The 17252-nt window shown below is 52.4% G+C and overlaps 6 protein-coding genes across 6 annotated transcripts; all 6 read left to right on the top strand.

The window, feature by feature from the left end:
• Nucleotides 1–1120: 1120 nt before the first annotated feature.
• V2A60_008339 (uncharacterized protein) lies at nucleotides 1121–2746 on the top strand (the record flags this gene model as incomplete). Its single annotated transcript, XM_083259612.1, has 2 exons — nucleotides 1121–2605; nucleotides 2663–2746. 2 exons carry the CDS (start codon nucleotides 1121–1123, stop codon nucleotides 2744–2746), a joined length of 1569 nt encoding a protein of 522 aa, XP_083115738.1.
• A 328-nt stretch (nucleotides 2747–3074) lies between these two features.
• On the top strand, nucleotides 3075–4991 carry V2A60_008338 (class I adenylate-forming enzyme family protein; the record flags this gene model as incomplete). Its single annotated transcript, XM_083259611.1, has 5 exons — nucleotides 3075–3393; nucleotides 3455–4185; nucleotides 4249–4343; nucleotides 4414–4535; nucleotides 4594–4991. 5 exons carry the CDS (start codon nucleotides 3075–3077, stop codon nucleotides 4989–4991), a joined length of 1665 nt encoding a protein of 554 aa, XP_083115737.1.
• A 902-nt stretch (nucleotides 4992–5893) lies between these two features.
• V2A60_008337 (uncharacterized protein) lies at nucleotides 5894–7522 on the top strand (the record flags this gene model as incomplete). Its single annotated transcript, XM_083259610.1, has 4 exons — nucleotides 5894–6384; nucleotides 6457–6712; nucleotides 6799–7260; nucleotides 7331–7522. 4 exons carry the CDS (start codon nucleotides 5894–5896, stop codon nucleotides 7520–7522), a joined length of 1401 nt encoding a protein of 466 aa, XP_083115736.1.
• A 775-nt stretch (nucleotides 7523–8297) lies between these two features.
• Nucleotides 8298–9756, top strand: V2A60_008336 (uncharacterized protein; the record flags this gene model as incomplete). The annotated part of the gene is made up of 4 exons (XM_083259609.1): nucleotides 8298–8599; nucleotides 8660–8738; nucleotides 8807–8978; nucleotides 9053–9756. The coding sequence occupies 4 exons, from the start codon at nucleotides 8298–8300 to the stop codon at nucleotides 9754–9756; spliced, it is 1257 nt and encodes a 418-aa protein (XP_083115735.1).
• Nucleotides 9757–10797: 1041 nt separating this feature from the next.
• On the top strand, nucleotides 10798–12656 carry V2A60_008335 (uncharacterized protein; the record flags this gene model as incomplete). The annotated part of the gene is made up of 4 exons (XM_083259608.1): nucleotides 10798–11196; nucleotides 11307–12113; nucleotides 12197–12269; nucleotides 12331–12656. 4 exons carry the CDS (start codon nucleotides 10798–10800, stop codon nucleotides 12654–12656), a joined length of 1605 nt encoding a protein of 534 aa, XP_083115734.1.
• A 1314-nt stretch (nucleotides 12657–13970) lies between these two features.
• Nucleotides 13971–16010, top strand: V2A60_008334 (uncharacterized protein; the record flags this gene model as incomplete). Its single annotated transcript, XM_083259607.1, has 11 exons — nucleotides 13971–14117; nucleotides 14173–14193; nucleotides 14245–14302; nucleotides 14359–14545; nucleotides 14598–14649; nucleotides 14700–14803; nucleotides 14862–14971; nucleotides 15030–15195; nucleotides 15246–15360; nucleotides 15418–15678; nucleotides 15780–16010. The coding sequence occupies 11 exons, from the start codon at nucleotides 13971–13973 to the stop codon at nucleotides 16008–16010; spliced, it is 1452 nt and encodes a 483-aa protein (XP_083115733.1).
• Between the last annotated feature and the right edge of the window lie 1242 nt (nucleotides 16011–17252).

Below are 17252 nucleotides of genomic sequence, written 5' to 3'. Positions count from 1 at the left end.
GGCTCTCGAAAGTAATTTCACCTTTGCTTGAAGTAAGTTGGATCAAATTTGACTGCCAACTCGACACCTTCTCCCGTCGTGGAGGTTCGAAATACCTTCATGAATTCCGCGGGCTCACGAAGCGTCTTAGGAAGACATGAGCGAATACGACACTGTCAGACAATGCATCATGATCATACGTCATGACATCTGAAGCTGTTGAGCGTCATTTCATTCGTATGGTAATTTCTCGTTCAGCGCCCACCTGCCCCGAATGCAGGGTGCCTCAGAAGCTCTACGCCACAACGGCAAGTATTGCAGGGCAGTAGAGTACCGACAATACGCCACCAAGTGCTCGAGCACCGAGACAGACTCAAAAGGCTGTCAAACATTCTTCTTTTGTTACTACTTAGTAATGTGGCGTGTTTACGTTCGCGTGCACTTCAGCGGTACGGAGTACCAAGTACATCTGGGTTGGTTGGGCAGACTCAGGTGTAGGAACCCGACGCCATGCACACACCTCCTCTCCACCGCCAATTAAGCCATGCAACGGAGCGGATCACTGTAGCATCTAAGATTGAGCGGACAGTATATTACGAAAGCAGGAAGCGTGACTGGCGGCGAGGGGGTGGATGATAAATTAGAGTAGGCAATGCGACCTTGACTCCCCGATGTCTTCCCGCTGCAAATGTCTTGGCGATATTCAAGACATTTATAGCATACAAGAGGCTGAGCTAGTTACACATTCAGCTTTCAGCTGCAGCTAAAGCGTCCGGCGGGCATGTGAGACATGTGTTAGTCGCGGGTACGCCAGCGCAAAAAGGCAATTTTCGGCCAACGCCTTGCACATTTGCTATCGGGACTCTGCCGCGGTGCCTCTTCCGAGACCTACAACAGAAGTAGCTCCGCAAGCGGAGAGTGCCGAGTTTGGCAAGTCATTGTCTTCTTCTTCTCAGTGAACGATTGAGGATGGGGGGGGGGCTTTAAAAGCTCTGTCCGAATCGGGCTTCTCTGTATCGAGTAGCTGCTTTGCCCGTCCGCGCAGCCCACGGATCATTACAGGTTTCACACACACCTTTTCGCTTAGTACTGAGCAGAGGAGCTGCTTCATCACTCTGTTAGCTCTCACTTCATAGCAAAGATGAAGCTCATTCAAGCTCTGAACCTTCCTCTCTCGAGCGATCTTCCCCGCGCGATGTGGATAGCCCTCGGGCTTCTCGCAGCTGCGGTATGCGCCGTGGCATACGGCACCGCAATGCCACGGAATTTTCCACGAAATATTCCAAGAATATCTCTATGGTCTCATTTCTACATTGTTCTCAGGGGAGCATCAAAATCTGATGTCTACAACAGACTTGTCAGGGGACCGATCGAGAAGCATGGCGCGGTGGCTTTCTGGAATGAAGGTGCTTGGACAATACTGGTGTCAAAGCCAGAGTATCTTGTGCAAATGTTCAGAAATAGTGACCGAAAGCTGAACAAGATGGGCCTTGCCGAAAGGATTCCCTGGGGTAGCGGCGCGAAGCTGTTCGGCATCAACATCATTGACTCTGATGGCGAGCAATATGCGACCTTTCGCAAACTCCTCAAAGAAGGCTTCTGTCTTCCTGCACCTCTGGATTCGTTCCGTCAGAAGGCCAGAGACCTAGCAGACAAGCTGCTGCAGACACAAGAGGGCCTCGAGAACCAGCAATCAGGCGTTCTGGTCGGCCCTGCTGTTTGGCGCTGGGCCCTTTCTGTCTGGGGCGAATATTTCTTGGACGCACAGTTCGACGACAAGATGGATTATCGGACCTTCAACATTCAGCAGGTTCTTGGTGTTCAAAACAGAAAGTTCATGGGCCGGTTGAAAGGCCTTTTTCCATTTCTGGATAATTTGCCGTTCAAGCTTCCCGTGACCCATCACACCGACACCCTTCTGCACGAGGTGCAGTCGAGGCTGCTTCGATTGGCGGAGGAGCGATGCAGATCGCCACCGCCTCCGGGCGGAGAGAACAAGATTGGATTCAGCCTGCACCGCGCTCGCGAACAGAACCTCATGTCCAACTATCACTTTGAATGCAACCACAAACAGCTGTTCATCGCTGGCCACGAGAATGTGGAAACGACGCTCAACTCAGCCATGGAGGAGCTTGGTGCTCATCCGCACATTCAGGCTCTCCTTCGCGAGGAAGTCACAAAAGACATTCCATGGGACTATTCCTTCAAAGACCTGGACCAGCTCCCCCTTTTGAATGCCATCATCTACGAGGCGCTGCGCCTCTACCCCCCGCTTGGACACATGTCGAACCGCATCGCAACGGAGCCCTATGTTCTGGGGGAAGACATTGCTGTACCCAAGGGCATGATGTTGGGCTGGCATGCATATGGCGTCCAGACGGATCCCCAGGTGTGGGGAGAAGACGTCCGCAAGTTCAACCCCTTTCGCTGGGGCAAAGACTCGGCCAGCGTCAAGCAAATGCTGCGCCAGAGACAAGCCCGTGGTCAGTACCTTCCATTTGGCATCTATGGTCGAAAGTGCCTCGGCTTCAATATTGCAATGCAGATGCTGCAGTGCACCCTGTGTGAGCTTGTGCGCAACATTGAATGGAGGCACCCAGAGGGATACAAATTTTCTTACGGCAAGGCGAGTCCTGCCCACTCAGCGCACCTTTGTCTTGTGCCCCAACTAATACATATATAGGCTGCCCTTGTAATGCCTGATAACATTACAATGAGAGTAGTCGAACGGCGAAGTGAGCCCGAGAAACTGGTGCCCGCCGAATGAAGGTTGCTTTGCTTAGGTAGGCTAATAGAAGGGCCACAGATGACTTGGAATTGATACATGATGATGGGTTTCAGAGTAATTAAACGCTTTTTCATAGCAAGAATATAACAACAGAATTATCGTAATATAGTAGCCGAAGGGAAAAACCCCCTTATGTAACTATTCGATGCACGTGCAATGGTGTAATACTTCAAGCTACCCATGCTGCAGCCCATTTCGGAGAAATCTTTCCCTCTTCACAACTCTGAAGCATTTTCCAAGTAGTGAATGATACTTGAATTCTTTGGTCTATCTATCTCCAGAGACGATAGATTATTATTTTCACAAAATGTCTGTCCCCAACGCGAAGCCCTCATTCCCTCAGGATCCGCTGCTTGTCAAGCTGATCCGAGCCGCTCGAGCGGTGCCTGAACACCGAATCATTATTCATGACATGTACGGACTACAGAAGACGTACCCCGAGCTACTTGGGGACATTTTACAGACGAGGAGTCAGCTGCAAGCCGTTCTGCCCGCGACATGCTTCAATGAGAACGGGCTGCTGAGCGATGCATCTCTATACCAGACTGCTTGCACCAAGACGGGCTATGAATTCGCCGTGGCATTCTTCGCCGTTCGCGCTCTAGGCGGAGCATTTGTGCCGCTGGGTGAGTTCCGAGCCACGAATTATTGGGCTTTTGCTATACTCACTGCTAATACCGCTCGCAGATGCTGCTGCCGCGCTTGAGCGCCAAGCTGATACGCTCACCAAAGCCAACTCAACTTGCATTCTTACCGACCAAGGAAGCATTGCAGAGGTTGAAACTGTCGTTGACCATGTTCTGCAGACAAGCGGAAGGTCACTGAGTGTCGTGCCGATTTCCTTCAACCAGGCCGGTGTGTCTCCTAATGACATCTCTATCGCTGAAGGAACAGAGTTGAACCCAGATGGTCCTGGCTTTGTTGTCTTCACCTCTGGAACGACCGGTTACTCCAAAGGTGTGGTCCTGCGCAGATATTGTTTCGCTGCCGCTCCCCTTGAGCAAGGAGACGGCGCTGTCGTCAATTACAATGCTAGTCATTGGCTTGGAGGTACGAAAAATATCATTGACGGTCTTTTGACATGCAAGACTGTCTTTGCGCTCAATACACCTGCCTCCTCTGCCGATGTCCTGGACACGTTCAAAAATCACCACATTACGCACTTTGTCTTCAACCCCGCCCTCTTGCGTGGCATGAAGCAATTGCTGTTGGGGGGATCAGAACAGCAGCTCACGCAAGAGAGCAGATGTGAGATTTCGAAGCACTTTAGCGGCATTACGTTTTTCCTCAGCATCGGTGGCCTGGTCGACCGCGATACAGTAGACTTCTGGACCGAGGTGCTCGGGTGCCCTTTCCAGAACAGGTATGGCACCACGGAACTCGGGGGATTACCGACTCTTGGTATCTCTAATAAGAAGGTTTGTGGTCGATTTTTCTACTAATTTGTATCTTCTTACGTTGATTACTGATATCGTGTTCAGGGATCTGTCGGCAAGATTGCTCCCGGGGTGGAGGTCAAGCTCTCGGAGGGAACTCACGGCCGGCTTTTTATCAAGAGTCCGGATAGATTCTTATGGTGCGTAGTTCCAATACACAAAGAAACAACCAACTTTGGGCTAGATCACGACAGTACTGACAAAGATCAGTTATCTCGGTGACGAAGAGAAAACGAAAGCCGCTTTTGACGATGACGGCTTCTACAGGACCGGTGACATTGCGGAGCTGGTCGACGACGAGCTAATTTTCCATGGCCGTGAGCGAGATGACTGTAAGACTTCAAAATGGGCCCGATTTCTCATTGCGTCTTGAAACTAACGCCGTCATAGATGTAATACGTGGCGGTTGTACCATCTCAACTGTTGAGGTGGAGCGCGCACTGATGGCACTCGGTTACTTTGAGGAGGCGACTGTCGTGGCAGTTCCGGTTTCCGAGTCAGTGCAGCTCTGTGGAGCGGTTGTTCGCCCCAAACAGAGTCATACGGCTGAGATGAGCATTGGACGGGTGCGACAAGACCTCTGGGGGAAACTAGACGAGGAAAAATGGCCTGTCGCGATGCGGATCCTCGGGCTCGGAGAAGAACTGCCGATGACGGCGACTGGAAAGCCGGTCAAGAGACAAGTCATTGAAGACTTCTTCTACGATGGAGACTGCGGAAGAGACTGGTTCAGGCCGGAGACACCTCCCCCCAGCGTTCAGTGCCAGGGGATCATCGCGACGGCATAGCAAGTTCTTACACCCTTGCTTTACAGCTACGCCCCAGGGCTCGGCTATATTGAGTATTAGTATTGGCATACTACTTAGATCAACTGTGGAACGATCATCACTTACTCAGCCATGTACTGAGGACTGGGTGCGGGACGAAAGTCTTAGACCCTTTCATACCCTTGTAGAATCGTTCGCTCGAGCTAGTCCTTTTCCAGATGTATTACTTTTAAAAGGACGCTCCTTGCGAGATGAGCGGTATCAAGATACATCCCAGGTTGCCAGGGTATTAAATATAGCCATCATACTTGCTGATGGAGCGGCAAACCGGTTCTGAAAAGTAGTGCATCCCGATAATGCGAGGTGGGGGGCCGCAGCGCGGCTTATAGACAACGTTGACCCAAGACTTCCACCCGCCAATCGGACGCGAGAGATGGGCTAGGTGTTCAGGGTGAGGGCAGGGATCTAGCTAGCTTATTCAGGGCGTGTGTGCTACTTCAGGTCAGGATCATCCGCATGGGTTGAAGTGGCGGCTCGGGCCGTCGCCCACTGGCGTGTCATTAACAAAAATGGGAAAGCTGGAGAGTACAAGGCATGAACAGCAGAAACGAGAAAAGAAAGCAGTGCAATGCATGTTCGAGAGTAGCAGGTCAATTAATTAGCTGATTTCTGTGACACAAATTCATGAATGTTTCGGAGAGAACAGGTTGTTTGAGCCAGCCACAGTTTTCGTGTTTCTGAGTTGAGAGCTATTGGCTCAGCACTGTACGGGGATGAGCCGATTCGGCATACCTTGGCAACACTGCGGTGACTTGGGTCTTTCAAAGTCGGGAGTTTCTCGTCAAACTTGTCAAAGTCTTTACTCTTTGGGTGTCGATTTCCATTCTCAACTGTTTTCGTGCTTTGTTGGCTCGCAAACTACCATGATAAGTCTCACGAGTGTCGTGGTGCTCCTGGCGGTTGCCGCCTTGGTCTACACCTGGCGAGCCTGGTACTGCCAGCCTCTCTCCAAACGTACGATTCCCGAAACAGGAATCGAAAGTCTGCGAGCACTCAACGTGGACCACGAGCTCCGGACCGAGTTTCTAAAACTGGTGCGAGAGGACGGTGCCGGGAGCTGGCCGCCCGTGGCCCGGCATGACGGCTGGCCTGCAGCTCTGAGCGCCTACAGAACGGTCTACGCCCAAGTCGCGCCATTTCTGGCCACCGCTGAGCCGTCTCTCGATGATGACTTCAACATCAAGAGGTGCGCCGAGTTTCGCGCACGTATGCGTGCAAGCCTGGAGCAGCACGTCGACACGCGTGCGACGGCGAGCTGTCTGCAGTCGATTCTGGACGGCAACTGGGCAGAGCTGAGCCGTGACTCTTTCAATGGCTTCTATTCCTGCGTGGCCTGTCTACGACACGCTTACAGGTGCGATCTCTGAGTTGGTTCTTCTCTTTCCCATTTCCAAACGGGCTAACGATTTCTGTCTTTGTCCCATAGATGGGCCACCAACCCGGTTGTCCGAGTGGCTCAAAATGAGAAGCAGCTCGCATTCCCGTTCGAGCTTGACTTGGCGTGGTCATTTATCCAGAAGCATCTCGACATTACTTCTCCGAGCGGAAACATCATGGCAAACATTATCTGTAATTTTGACGACCAAGGCAAATTGACCTACCAAGTAAACGAAGGCATGTCGGAGTCTGTTCAACGAACTGAGCTTGCTTGGTGTAAGATATTCACGGATTCTGAGACGCTGGTAAGTGGGAAACTCTAAACTACGCTCGGTCAAACGTCAAAATGTCAGTCCGCTCTAATCCATTTTTTTGTCTCTCTGATGCACAGGCTACCCCAATGTACTGCGGAATTATACATGCAATGATGAGCTACCAGCGAGGCGACAAAAAGGCCGCTCTCGCGTACACCGAGGCCGTGTTTGAGCATGTTCGGAAGCTCATCCTGCATCTCTACAACAACATGAACGAGCCGAATGTCTCTCGCGCCATATGGGTTCGCCACGTTTCGGGAATTCACAGCTGGGGTCTCACATCTGACTCTGAGCACGGCCCCGTTGAGTATGGCGGGCTGTCTGGCAGTCAGACGCTCATTTTCCTCGCCATGGACGCATTCATCGGTGTTCCCTCCTATCATTCGGAAGACGAGATCAAGATGCACATTTGCAAGAACATGAGAAATGTCTTTGCAGCCATGAAGAGGTACTGCTTCCGACCAAAGCTGGAGAAGGGGGGCTCGGCTGAGGACTTGGCAATCATTGAAGTAATGGATCGCATTGTCAAACAAATGAGGGTAAATCAATCTATTTCTTCTCTTTTCGGACCTCTTAGGTCAAAACTGACATCAATCTTTCGCGATACAGACTTTCCGCGGCGTGCACAAAGTCCGGGCCGTTCGATTCCTATCCGCACCCGCACCAGAGAGAGTACCCATGACGGCTGCGCTCTCGGTTCTAGATGAGCGCGAGGACAAGGAAAAGAAGCAAGAAACAGAGGAAGGGGCCTATGCCTCTATTGATGGACTCTTGACAAAGAGGCTCAATCAGACTATTTGACGAGAGCTCCCAAAGTTGTATTTGAGCTAATAATTGGCCCCGGAATCCGGCACCAAAATCAGTCCGTAGTATAAAACTAGGAATCCCCTTTAATACAACAAGTTTGCCTCAATACTCTGCTTTCATTGTATGTGGATGCTACTTTGGGAACGGCAAGGCAACTGTTCTATGCGTAACTGTTTGTTTCGATTGTATGTGATTACGACAGTGAGCTATCAATACGAAATTAGAATTAGCGCCTGTCAAGGAATTATTGCCCTGTAAAATAAGTGCCGGGTGCCGGAGCCACGCTGGCCGCGGTCAGCCGTGCGACATGTATGTCTTGGCCAGCCCAGTACTTGGCTTAGCACATGCTCTCCGGATATCGAATAAAAGCTCCGTATTTGCTTAATCGCAAGCCTTTTTTTTTTCTTTCTTTCGTGAATAATTCTTGCATCCTCTTAGTAGTGTCACCCCAACGGCCATCACATCCGCTCGCACAGAATCATCAAGGCACGATGGCGTCCATGGACAGAGCAGCAAAGGGGCGAGCTCTTTTGTGGACAATCATGGTCATTTACGTGCTATTTACGAGCTGGAACTTTTTATCGCTGAGCAACGATCGCAAACTTGTCCCATCGCAAGACGTGGGCTCTTCCGAGGCCACATCTGCAGCCGATCCCCGGTATGGAAGCGCAAAAAACGAAACCGGTGCTCTGTTCGTGGGGTCATATTGCTAACCCGGCAAATCTTGGGGGGGGGTAGAACTTGGCCGTATCTTGACCATGATATGCACATGTCGTACCTTCGGCGGCTGGTCGAGGAGGTCGACGCGCAGCCCGAGCAGACGCTATCGCCCGCGACCCAGCGCCTCAAGGACGCCATCGAGTCGAAATCGCACCTGTACATGTACTTTACCGAAATGTTCACCCAGATCCCTCCAGAGGTCCGATACGGCGAGAATCAGACCGTTCTCCGCGACTACAACCACATGCTGCAGCTGCTGAGCCACATTGTGAGGACCGCTCCGCCTCCCGGACTTGGCGTGCCCGTCCCGCCCATGGCTTTGATCCTCACCGATCCAGCCAATACGGCAAGGTACGCATCACTAGTACTCCTGGCTCGTTGCTTCATTATTGACAAGAGACGTCAAAACAGCGGTTACGCTGCTTTCTCTGACCCAGAGGTGAACATTTTGCTCAAGGGCATCCTGAATGAATGGGCAGCCTTTCTTGGCGTACGTTCCCTTGCCAGTCTGTGCGGTTCCGTCATTAACGTGGTACTGACACTTGATGTTATCTTTAGAGTACTGATTCACTACCATATGTTAAAAACGGTTCGGATGGATGGCTTGGTGAAGCTTCGCTCAAGGATCTAGAGCGAGTCGCAAACCTGGAGCCCGGTACGAGGGCGAGCTTTACAGAGCTCTTCCAGTGCGATGTCGAAGACGAGTACTACGGCTTCCGCTCTTGGGACGGTAAGTTACAACGTCCACTTTGACACACAAAAGTTTTTTATCTCTTTCCTTGTCCCGGCTAAGTACTCCTCCAGACTTCTTCACTCGACGCTTCCGCCCCCACGTGCGGCCCGTCGCCGAGCCCGACGACGACAACGTCATCATCAACGCCTGCGAGTCCGTCCCCCACACCGTCGGCATGAAGGCCCAGCTCCGGGACACCTTCTTCGTCAAGGGCCAGCCCTACTCGGTCCTCGACATGCTGGGCCACGACCCGGTCGCGGAGCGGTTCGCCGACGCGACCGTGTACCAGGCGTTCCTGAGCCTGCACTCGTACCACCGCTGGCACGCGCCCGTCTCGGGCCGGATCCGCAGCGCGCGCGTCGTCGACGGCACCTACTACAGCCTCCCGCGCTTCTTCGGCGCGGACCGGCCCGGCGTCACGTTTCCGCAGAGGCCGCAGGGGTTCGGGCACGCGATGCGGTACCTGAGCGAGATGGCCACGCGCGCCGTCATCGTCATCGAGGCCGACCACCCGGGCCTGGGACTGGTGGCGTTTGTCGCGGTCGGCATGGTGGAAATCAGCACTTGCGAGGTCACCGTGAAGGAAGGGCAGCACGTCAAGAAGGGAGACGAGCTCGGGTCGTTTCACTTTGGCGGCTCCAGCTACTGCTTGCTCTTTCAGGATGGCGTCGAGCTGACGGATTTGCCTACGCCGGGAGACTTTTCGTCCCCCAATATGCCGGTTTTGGGTAAAATCGCGTCTGTTGTCTCCCCCAGTCTTACCGTCCAGCTATAATTTTTTCTACGTAAAGCAAGGGTAGACAGATCGAGCAACTCGGAGTATATGACGGACACAACAAAAGGCACAACTTGAATATTCTTTTTGGTCAACTTTGCGTCTCAATCCCAGCTATTGTTCTTAGAGACATAAATTTACAGCCTCCGGCGGGCAAGCGTACCTCTCGGTGCAACATTCGACCGGTTTCATCAACGGCGTCTCAACGGGACGGGCCGTCGCCATCCATGCAGTAGTAATATAAAGGTAGCGATCTTGTTAGCTTCAACGCCCAGGACAAGCTACTTCCGATCCATGCCGGCCGACTTGGGCCAGATGGCCAGACCCCCCCCCCCCAAAAAGCCTCTCCGGTATTCACCGCACTTCCTCGCCATTGGAAAGGCCTGGGCAGGTTTCGACTGCGACACTCGACCCGTGGCCCACGATGGCGGCAGTCGTCTACTGCAATACTACAATCCAGCCAGCCACAGAGTAGTTGTGTCTCGGACCAAAAAAAAAAAAAAAGCCTGGCAACTCCCCCACAGTCAGACAAATTCAACAGTAGTGCCGGGTGGTGGTGTCTCTGCACACGCCCCCCCCCCCCCCAGCGATCGCACACGCCCCCGTCTCAATGAGGATCTACGTCTCCATCTTGGACGAGGGCCCCGGTAGTGGTTGAACACCACTTGTAAAAGCGGCGACGACTCCGGATCAATACTCTCAGCACGAGGTTGAGAACGATAGAAGCCATTTTGTACTCTGTATTTGTGTTTGATTTTGATTTTTTTTTAAATTACTTTCTTTTTTTTATTTCTCATTTTTTTTATCATGAAATTCTTTTTTGTTTTCTTTTCTGGTCCGCTGTTTACCTGTAATCCGGCCGGCATTGGCCGCATTGCCCGTCGTTCTCTTCGCAATTTCACCCAAGGAGACCAGAGACTATGATATAAAATAGTCAAATGATAGAAGCACGTCATCGTCCCAAGTTACATACTCACAAATCCCAACTATCTCTTCATAACCGGTTGAGTAATCAGTCAATTACTGGTTGAGTCTCTCGCAATGGAGATCTTTGACGTGTTCCAGCCCCTGCCGGAGCTGATTGTTCAACTGCCTCACCGTTTCTATCAATTGTCCTTGCCAGAACTTTCCATTCTGAGCTTGATTCGACCATTGATTGCCTGTGTTGCCATTTATCTGGCTCTTGTGTTGAAGTCATCCTCGACTGCCAACTTCCCCGGCCCACGGCCATGGCCCATTGTGGGCAACCTGCCATCACTGTACCGCTGCCATGCTGAAAGACAGTTCGTTCTCTGGTCCAAGCAGCTTGGAGATGTGATTCAAGTCAGATTTGGAAACATGCCCGTCATTGTCGTGAATTCGGCGGCTTCAGCCAAGGAGATTTTCACTGGTAGCGCTGCTGCGCTCTCGTCTCGGCCCATCTTCCACACATTTCACGAGGTACAGTAATGCCCACAGCCCCATGCACACTTTTGGAATGGTCAAGAGCCTCTGTTCTTCAATTCTCAGATTCTAGTTGATGAATGAGCTTCTTCTAACATGATGTATAGTTTATCGCCGGCACGTTGGGACCGACCATTGGCACTGCAGTCTACGGCGATGCCTTGAAACGCGGCCGGAAGGCTACGGCTGCTGAACTCAGCAAGCCTGCAGTCAAAGCGAACCTGGACAAGATCGATCTCGAAACAAGACACTTTGTACATGAGCTTCTGAGCTACGGTGCCGAGGGCCAGACCGCGCTCCACGTCTCAAAGCTTGTAAAGAGGTTGGCTCTGAGCCTCTCCATGTCAATCTGCTACGGCCGACGCATGTATCTCGGCGATCCCTTGACACAGGAAATCATCGAGGTCGAGCACGAGATTCTGAAACTGCGAAGCATGACGGACAATCTGCAAGACTTTTTGCCCATGCTGCGCCTGTGGCCCTTTAATCGGTATCGCGGGTCGGCCATGAAGCTCTGCGAGCGCCGCGACGCCTACGTCAGGCAGCTCAACGAAGAGGTCAAGTGCAAGATTCGCGACAACACTCATGAGCCCTGCCTGTGGGCCAAGAACGAGGCTGCCGCGCACCCTCTCCCCCTCACCGAGCTGTCGACCGTCCTTCTCACGTTTCTTTCGGGCGGGCTGGCGACCGAGAGCAACACCATTTACTGGGGCCTCATTCTTCTGGCCACGCGGCCGGATATCCAGGAAACGGCGTTGCACCACATTCAAAAAGTGTACCCCGATGTTGGACAGGTTTTGGGGGAGCCTCTGCGGGACACCGAGGACGTACCCTACATCAGCGCCCTAGTGCGCGAAATTCTCCGGCAAGTTGTCGCTCCGAGCGAACGATTCGTCGTTTTTCCCGTTGTTGCAGTATTGAAACTAATAATGGGGAGGGGGAGGGGGTTAGGTTCTACACTCCATCGCGATTGGCGCTGCCACGACTGGCCGTGCAGCCCATTGTATACCAAGATAAAGTCATTCCCGAGGGAAGCACAGTCGTGCTCAACACGTTTGCATGCAACAGAGGTAATTCTCCGGCCACATTCGAATGCAACCATACCACACCACTAATAGTTACACTGCAAAGATCCCAAATTGTTCCGCGACCCTGACACGTTTCGGCCTGAGCGCTGGTTCGAGGACCCTGATCAGCCCATATTCAGCTACGGCCTGGGCTATCGCATGTGTGCGGGGTACACGCTGGCGAACCATGTCGTGTACACGCTCTTTACTCGCCTGATTGCGTCGTTTGAGATTTGCGCCGAGCCCGGCATCGACGCGGACCCCATCACGGGCTGCGAGAGTCCTGCGCACCAGGCCATGGCGCCGCGACCCACGGGGCTCTACTTCAAACCCCGAAACGCGACGATGCTCAAGAGCGCTCTGTCGCGCGATGTTGGTCGTCAGATATGAGGGCCCGGCAGCGAACCGACCTTGGGGCGGCCCCTTGTCATGTCTAAATAGGGTTGTGCTATCAGGCTGCCGGGGGCAGTGTTGACGCTGGGGATCTCCGTCTCCCTCGTAGGGGTTGAGAGAGTGACTGCTCAGTACTCGCCAGTGGGTGGACGGGTTTTCAATATATTGAGTTATCCACAATTTTACTTGAAAAGATTTCCATGCTAGCCTTCTTTATTTGCAAGACTGATTCGTCTTTGTTTTTGAGGCAATGAAACCTGATCCCAAGTCAAGTAACTGGCGTAGAGAGACTCGCCACAGTCTTCCATTGTTCGTTTATCAGCACAGCGAGAGCGGAATACGGGAGCCTATTAATATCTCAAGCGAGGTAAAGTTACTGCAGACATCAGCTTTTTTTGTCGCTTATGGGCTGCTTCGGGGCAAGCATGATACATGCCCCCCCCCTCCTCTCCCTCTTCCCCGGCACATTGGCCGAAGAGCAAAGTTAATGAGCTCGGCCCGGATGCGGCCGGGCGCAACTCAGCCCAGCCTCCCCTCCCACCAGGACAAAGGGCAACCCTGAAGAATAACCATATCAAACAAAGGGCAGATTAAGTTTAGTGTGGCTGCAGCTTCACGCGTGCTCTTCGTGTCTCTCATTTCGAGGGATTGAAGAAGCGTGGAATGAAGGAACCCGCGTGCGCCTGGGGGGGGGGGGGCGACGGTGCAGAGAGAGTTGGCCGAGATCAGCGGCCGAGTCCGGGCCATTTCGTTGGCGAGATCCGCACATCCATCACAGCATCACATCACCAAAGGGACCGTGCCCCTCCTTCTCCTCCTCCTCCTCCCAGCTGCACCTCGTCAATAGTCCACAAAGGGGGCGCTGAAAGGTCAGCTTTGCATACAAGGAAAATTTTCCCACGCATTCGCGGGTCTGGTCTTTTGTGGTCTTTTGCTGCGATTCAACCCTCCGGGTCGCATTGGCAAAGGCCCATGCAGGATGCGGCGGCCGCATCAGATATTACTCGAGGGCTTTTGAGCACGTACCTGATTGGGCGCGCGCTCAGCCCGATTCCATATCCAGCCATTTCCGGTAAAGAAACCCGTGTCTTGGCGGGGGACAAGCCGGCACGTTCCTGCCGAGATGCCACTAGGTATTTCCGTAGCCTGGCCATCAAGGTTGCTGTCGAGTTTACATATAACGTTTCAGGGATTCTCCTGGGCTTCCTCGTAAAGCTTTGCCACACTAGGCTTTCTGACAAAGGACCCCCAGTTTGCCATTAACGGAGAGAGAGAACAGACGCAGTTTATTACCGGGTCTCCACGCACAAAATGGAAGCGTCAGAGGCGTTGACGTCGAAGCCGGGCCAGCGCTCCCTGGCCACGCGCTGGTACCACTGGTATGATGCCGGTGCTAGCAAAGAGGAGAGGACGCTTCTAAAAAAGCTTGATTTTTACATCTTGCTATACGCCTGCTTGGTACGTAACATTGAATGCCACTTAACAGTTCTTCTTCCATCTAACCCTGATGTAGACGTTTTTCGTCAAATATTTGGTAAGTGACTTGGATCAGTCCTCCGGGTTTGCTATTGACCATGATGACTAGGATCAAACCAATGTCACAAATGCCTGGCTCACCGGCATGCAAAAAGATTTGCATTTTAGTAAGTCTCCGCTTTGAACGTTTGATTTCTATTTTTGACTGACATGGCCTTGTTAGAGGGCAATGAGTTGAACTGGTTTACGACATACTTTAGCGTTGGCGTCATCATCGGCGCTCCCATTTCCACGTGCATGCTCACCATAATCCAGCCACGATTCTGGTTGCCTTTTTGCACCATGGGATGGTCCTTCTTTGTGCTCTTCATGTACAAAGCAGAGAATGCTGCTACTCTATATGCACTAAGGTAATGCCGTTGCTGCCATGATCTTTTGCTTGTTCTCACCTCGTTCAAATAGATTTTGCTGTGGCCTCTTTGAAGCCGGTGCCTACCCTGGCTGTCTATACGTGGTATGTACTTGGTCAGTTGTAGATGAAGATTGTTACTAATGCAGAAGCAGATTGGCAGTTGGTACACGAAATCCGAAATCAGCCGAAGAACTGGAATCTTCTTATTTGCTTCGGTTTTTGGATCCATGTGCTCGGGCTACATTCAAGCGGGACTGTGAGAAGACCTGGTCGCTCTCCAAATACTCTCAACTGACAAGTCTTTCATCAATCAGGCACAAGAACATGGATGGGGTAGCTGGCCTCGCCTCGTGGCGCTGGTTATTCATCTTTGACTTTCTCCTAGGAATTCCCGTCGCCATTTTTGGGTTCTTCGTCTGCCCGGGTAGGTGCATTCCCGAAGTTTTGAGGTTTTGAGGTTCTGGCATACTAACTTCTCCCAGATGAACCCAAGGGTAAAAAGATTTGGTGGATGTCAGAGGAGGAAAGGGCACTCTCAGTCGACAGAATGAAGAGAGATGGACGTGATGCGGTCGGTGCCTGGACATGGGATGTTGTCCGTCAAATTTTACGGTCATGGCAGTTTTACGCCTTTGTTATCGGTTGGGGGTAAGAGCTGCATTGAATCCTGATGATGGGCATTGCTAATGCTCGCCTAGGCTCGTCGAACTGACCTGCGGCAACAACCTGATGCGATGGATGGGTTTGTGGCTGAGAGGACAGGGCTACAACAAATCACAGATCAACGCCATCCCTACCGGTATCGGTGCAACGGTAGGTTTTCTCCCCCGAAGCCTATGCCAAGGTCTTTGATGCTCATGCCATGATTAGGAACTCGGCTTCATTTTCGTCAGCGCTGTCGCAGCTGATTCACTCAACAACCGAGCGATTCCCTTCCTTGGCCTCTGCCTGTGCTTCCTCTTCTCCTACATTGTTTTTCTTGTGGGGACCAACAACAGCAGCCTGCGCATGGCCGCCTACTTCATCGGCGGCGCCTACGGTGGCCTCTCTCCGATCCTGGGCGGCTGGATCAACTGCAGCTGCGGTGGCAACAAGCAGATGCGCTCCTTCATCACCGCCATGATGATCTCTGTCGGCTAGTGAGTTGTCTCAATCTCCCCGTCAGCCCCAATGCCAAAAGGCCAAGCACTAACCACCCCTGCCACAGTGCCATCGAAGCACCTGCGCAGCAGGTCATATTCCCGGTGTCGCAAGCGCCCGACTTCCGTCCCACCAACGGATATGCCTATGGCGTCGGCATGGTCGTGGCGACGGCGGTGTGGTGCTCTTCCGTGATCCCGCTCATGTCGCGCTTCTGGTTCTTCAAGGACGAACAGCCATGCCTGAACTGCGACTGCGACGAGCCAATCGTGGAAAACACCAGCTACAGGGTCAAGAACAAGGCCGCAGATGTTTCTGACTAGCGAGAGCGGCCGACAAGGGGTGAAGGGAGATGGACCACGTCCACTGTAAGATGTTTTTTTTTGGGGAGTAAATAAATTAGAATGCATGGCTGAGGTCTCATGCTGGGTCACGCGGCAAGTTTACCCTGAATATGAGTCCATTTCTTTTCCACATCGCGCCCGGACTGTGATTGATCAAGCTTGGCAGAGATAAACGAGCTCAGCCCGTCTTGGCGTTACTAATTAGCTCGCCCACTGCGGAGAAAATGTTCTTGGCGTCGAGGCATCATGAAACCTTGCGAGGGCGCCCACACTTTTAGCCCAATGAGGCTTCAACAGCGTGCTGACCAGGTAATTCGGTAATCACTCACTCACGGCCGACGGTATATTACTTCACAGCACCTCGCCCTCAATTACCTGAGCTCGTTCCGATCGGGGCAGGCTCATCGTACCCTCGAGCTGCAAATCAACAGAGGTCGGCACCCGGCTAAGGGCTAATAAATGTACAGAACTTGTAATACTGAAACTCGACGAAGAAATTAGCTCTACTGCATGCACAATTAGCAGAGACAATGGAGTCTTGTCTGTCTTTTTCGAGATTTGCCAACGAATCTACAATGAAGGATTTCTTCCGCAGAGCCATAATGCCTCCGATTTTGCCATGGAGGGTTGAAATCATATTTCTGTGGTTTCAAAGACCTCTTTGTCTGAAGTCCAAGCTTTCAGTCTCCGCCGCAAACAAGATAGCCAGCGACGAAACCTGCATCGTGCCGTACTCAAGAACCCCCTCCACATCTGGCATGCCTACAAGCCGCTACCCGCGCTGACCCAGCCTCGAGCTTTTTTTCTCGACAACGCGACCTCGGCAGATTGAGCTTACTTCGCATTGTATGCCCGAAGCGATGTGGCTTACGCCGTCTCTCCCAGTCGGCAGTATCTGGTGGGGTCGCGCTCCCAGCGTCAGAGAGGAGGAAGTCATCGAGGCCACCATCTGAGCTTGAAGTTTTGCTAACCTCTAGATTACGCGCAGAAACGGCAAGGATCTTGCGCGACTGTCGGTCGGCCGATGGCTGGCCGACAGCCCATATAGGGAACTCGACAACTCGAAGCACTCACTGTACGTGGAACGTCATTGCGCTTGTCCAGTCTACAGAAGACTGAGAGTTGGAAAGCTGTTCCAAATGCTAGGTATGCTATTTGGATACTTTGTTCATTTTTTTTCGATGGAAATGTCTCCCGCAAGAAGAAGAGTATTCGCAATGA

The sequence above is a fragment of the Cordyceps javanica genome, chromosome 5, assembly GCF_051103115.1.
Source record: "Cordyceps javanica chromosome 5, complete sequence".
In the NCBI taxonomy this organism is placed as follows: domain Eukaryota; kingdom Fungi; phylum Ascomycota; class Sordariomycetes; order Hypocreales; family Cordycipitaceae; genus Cordyceps; species Cordyceps javanica.
This window is presented reverse-complemented; position numbering and strand designations above follow the sequence as displayed.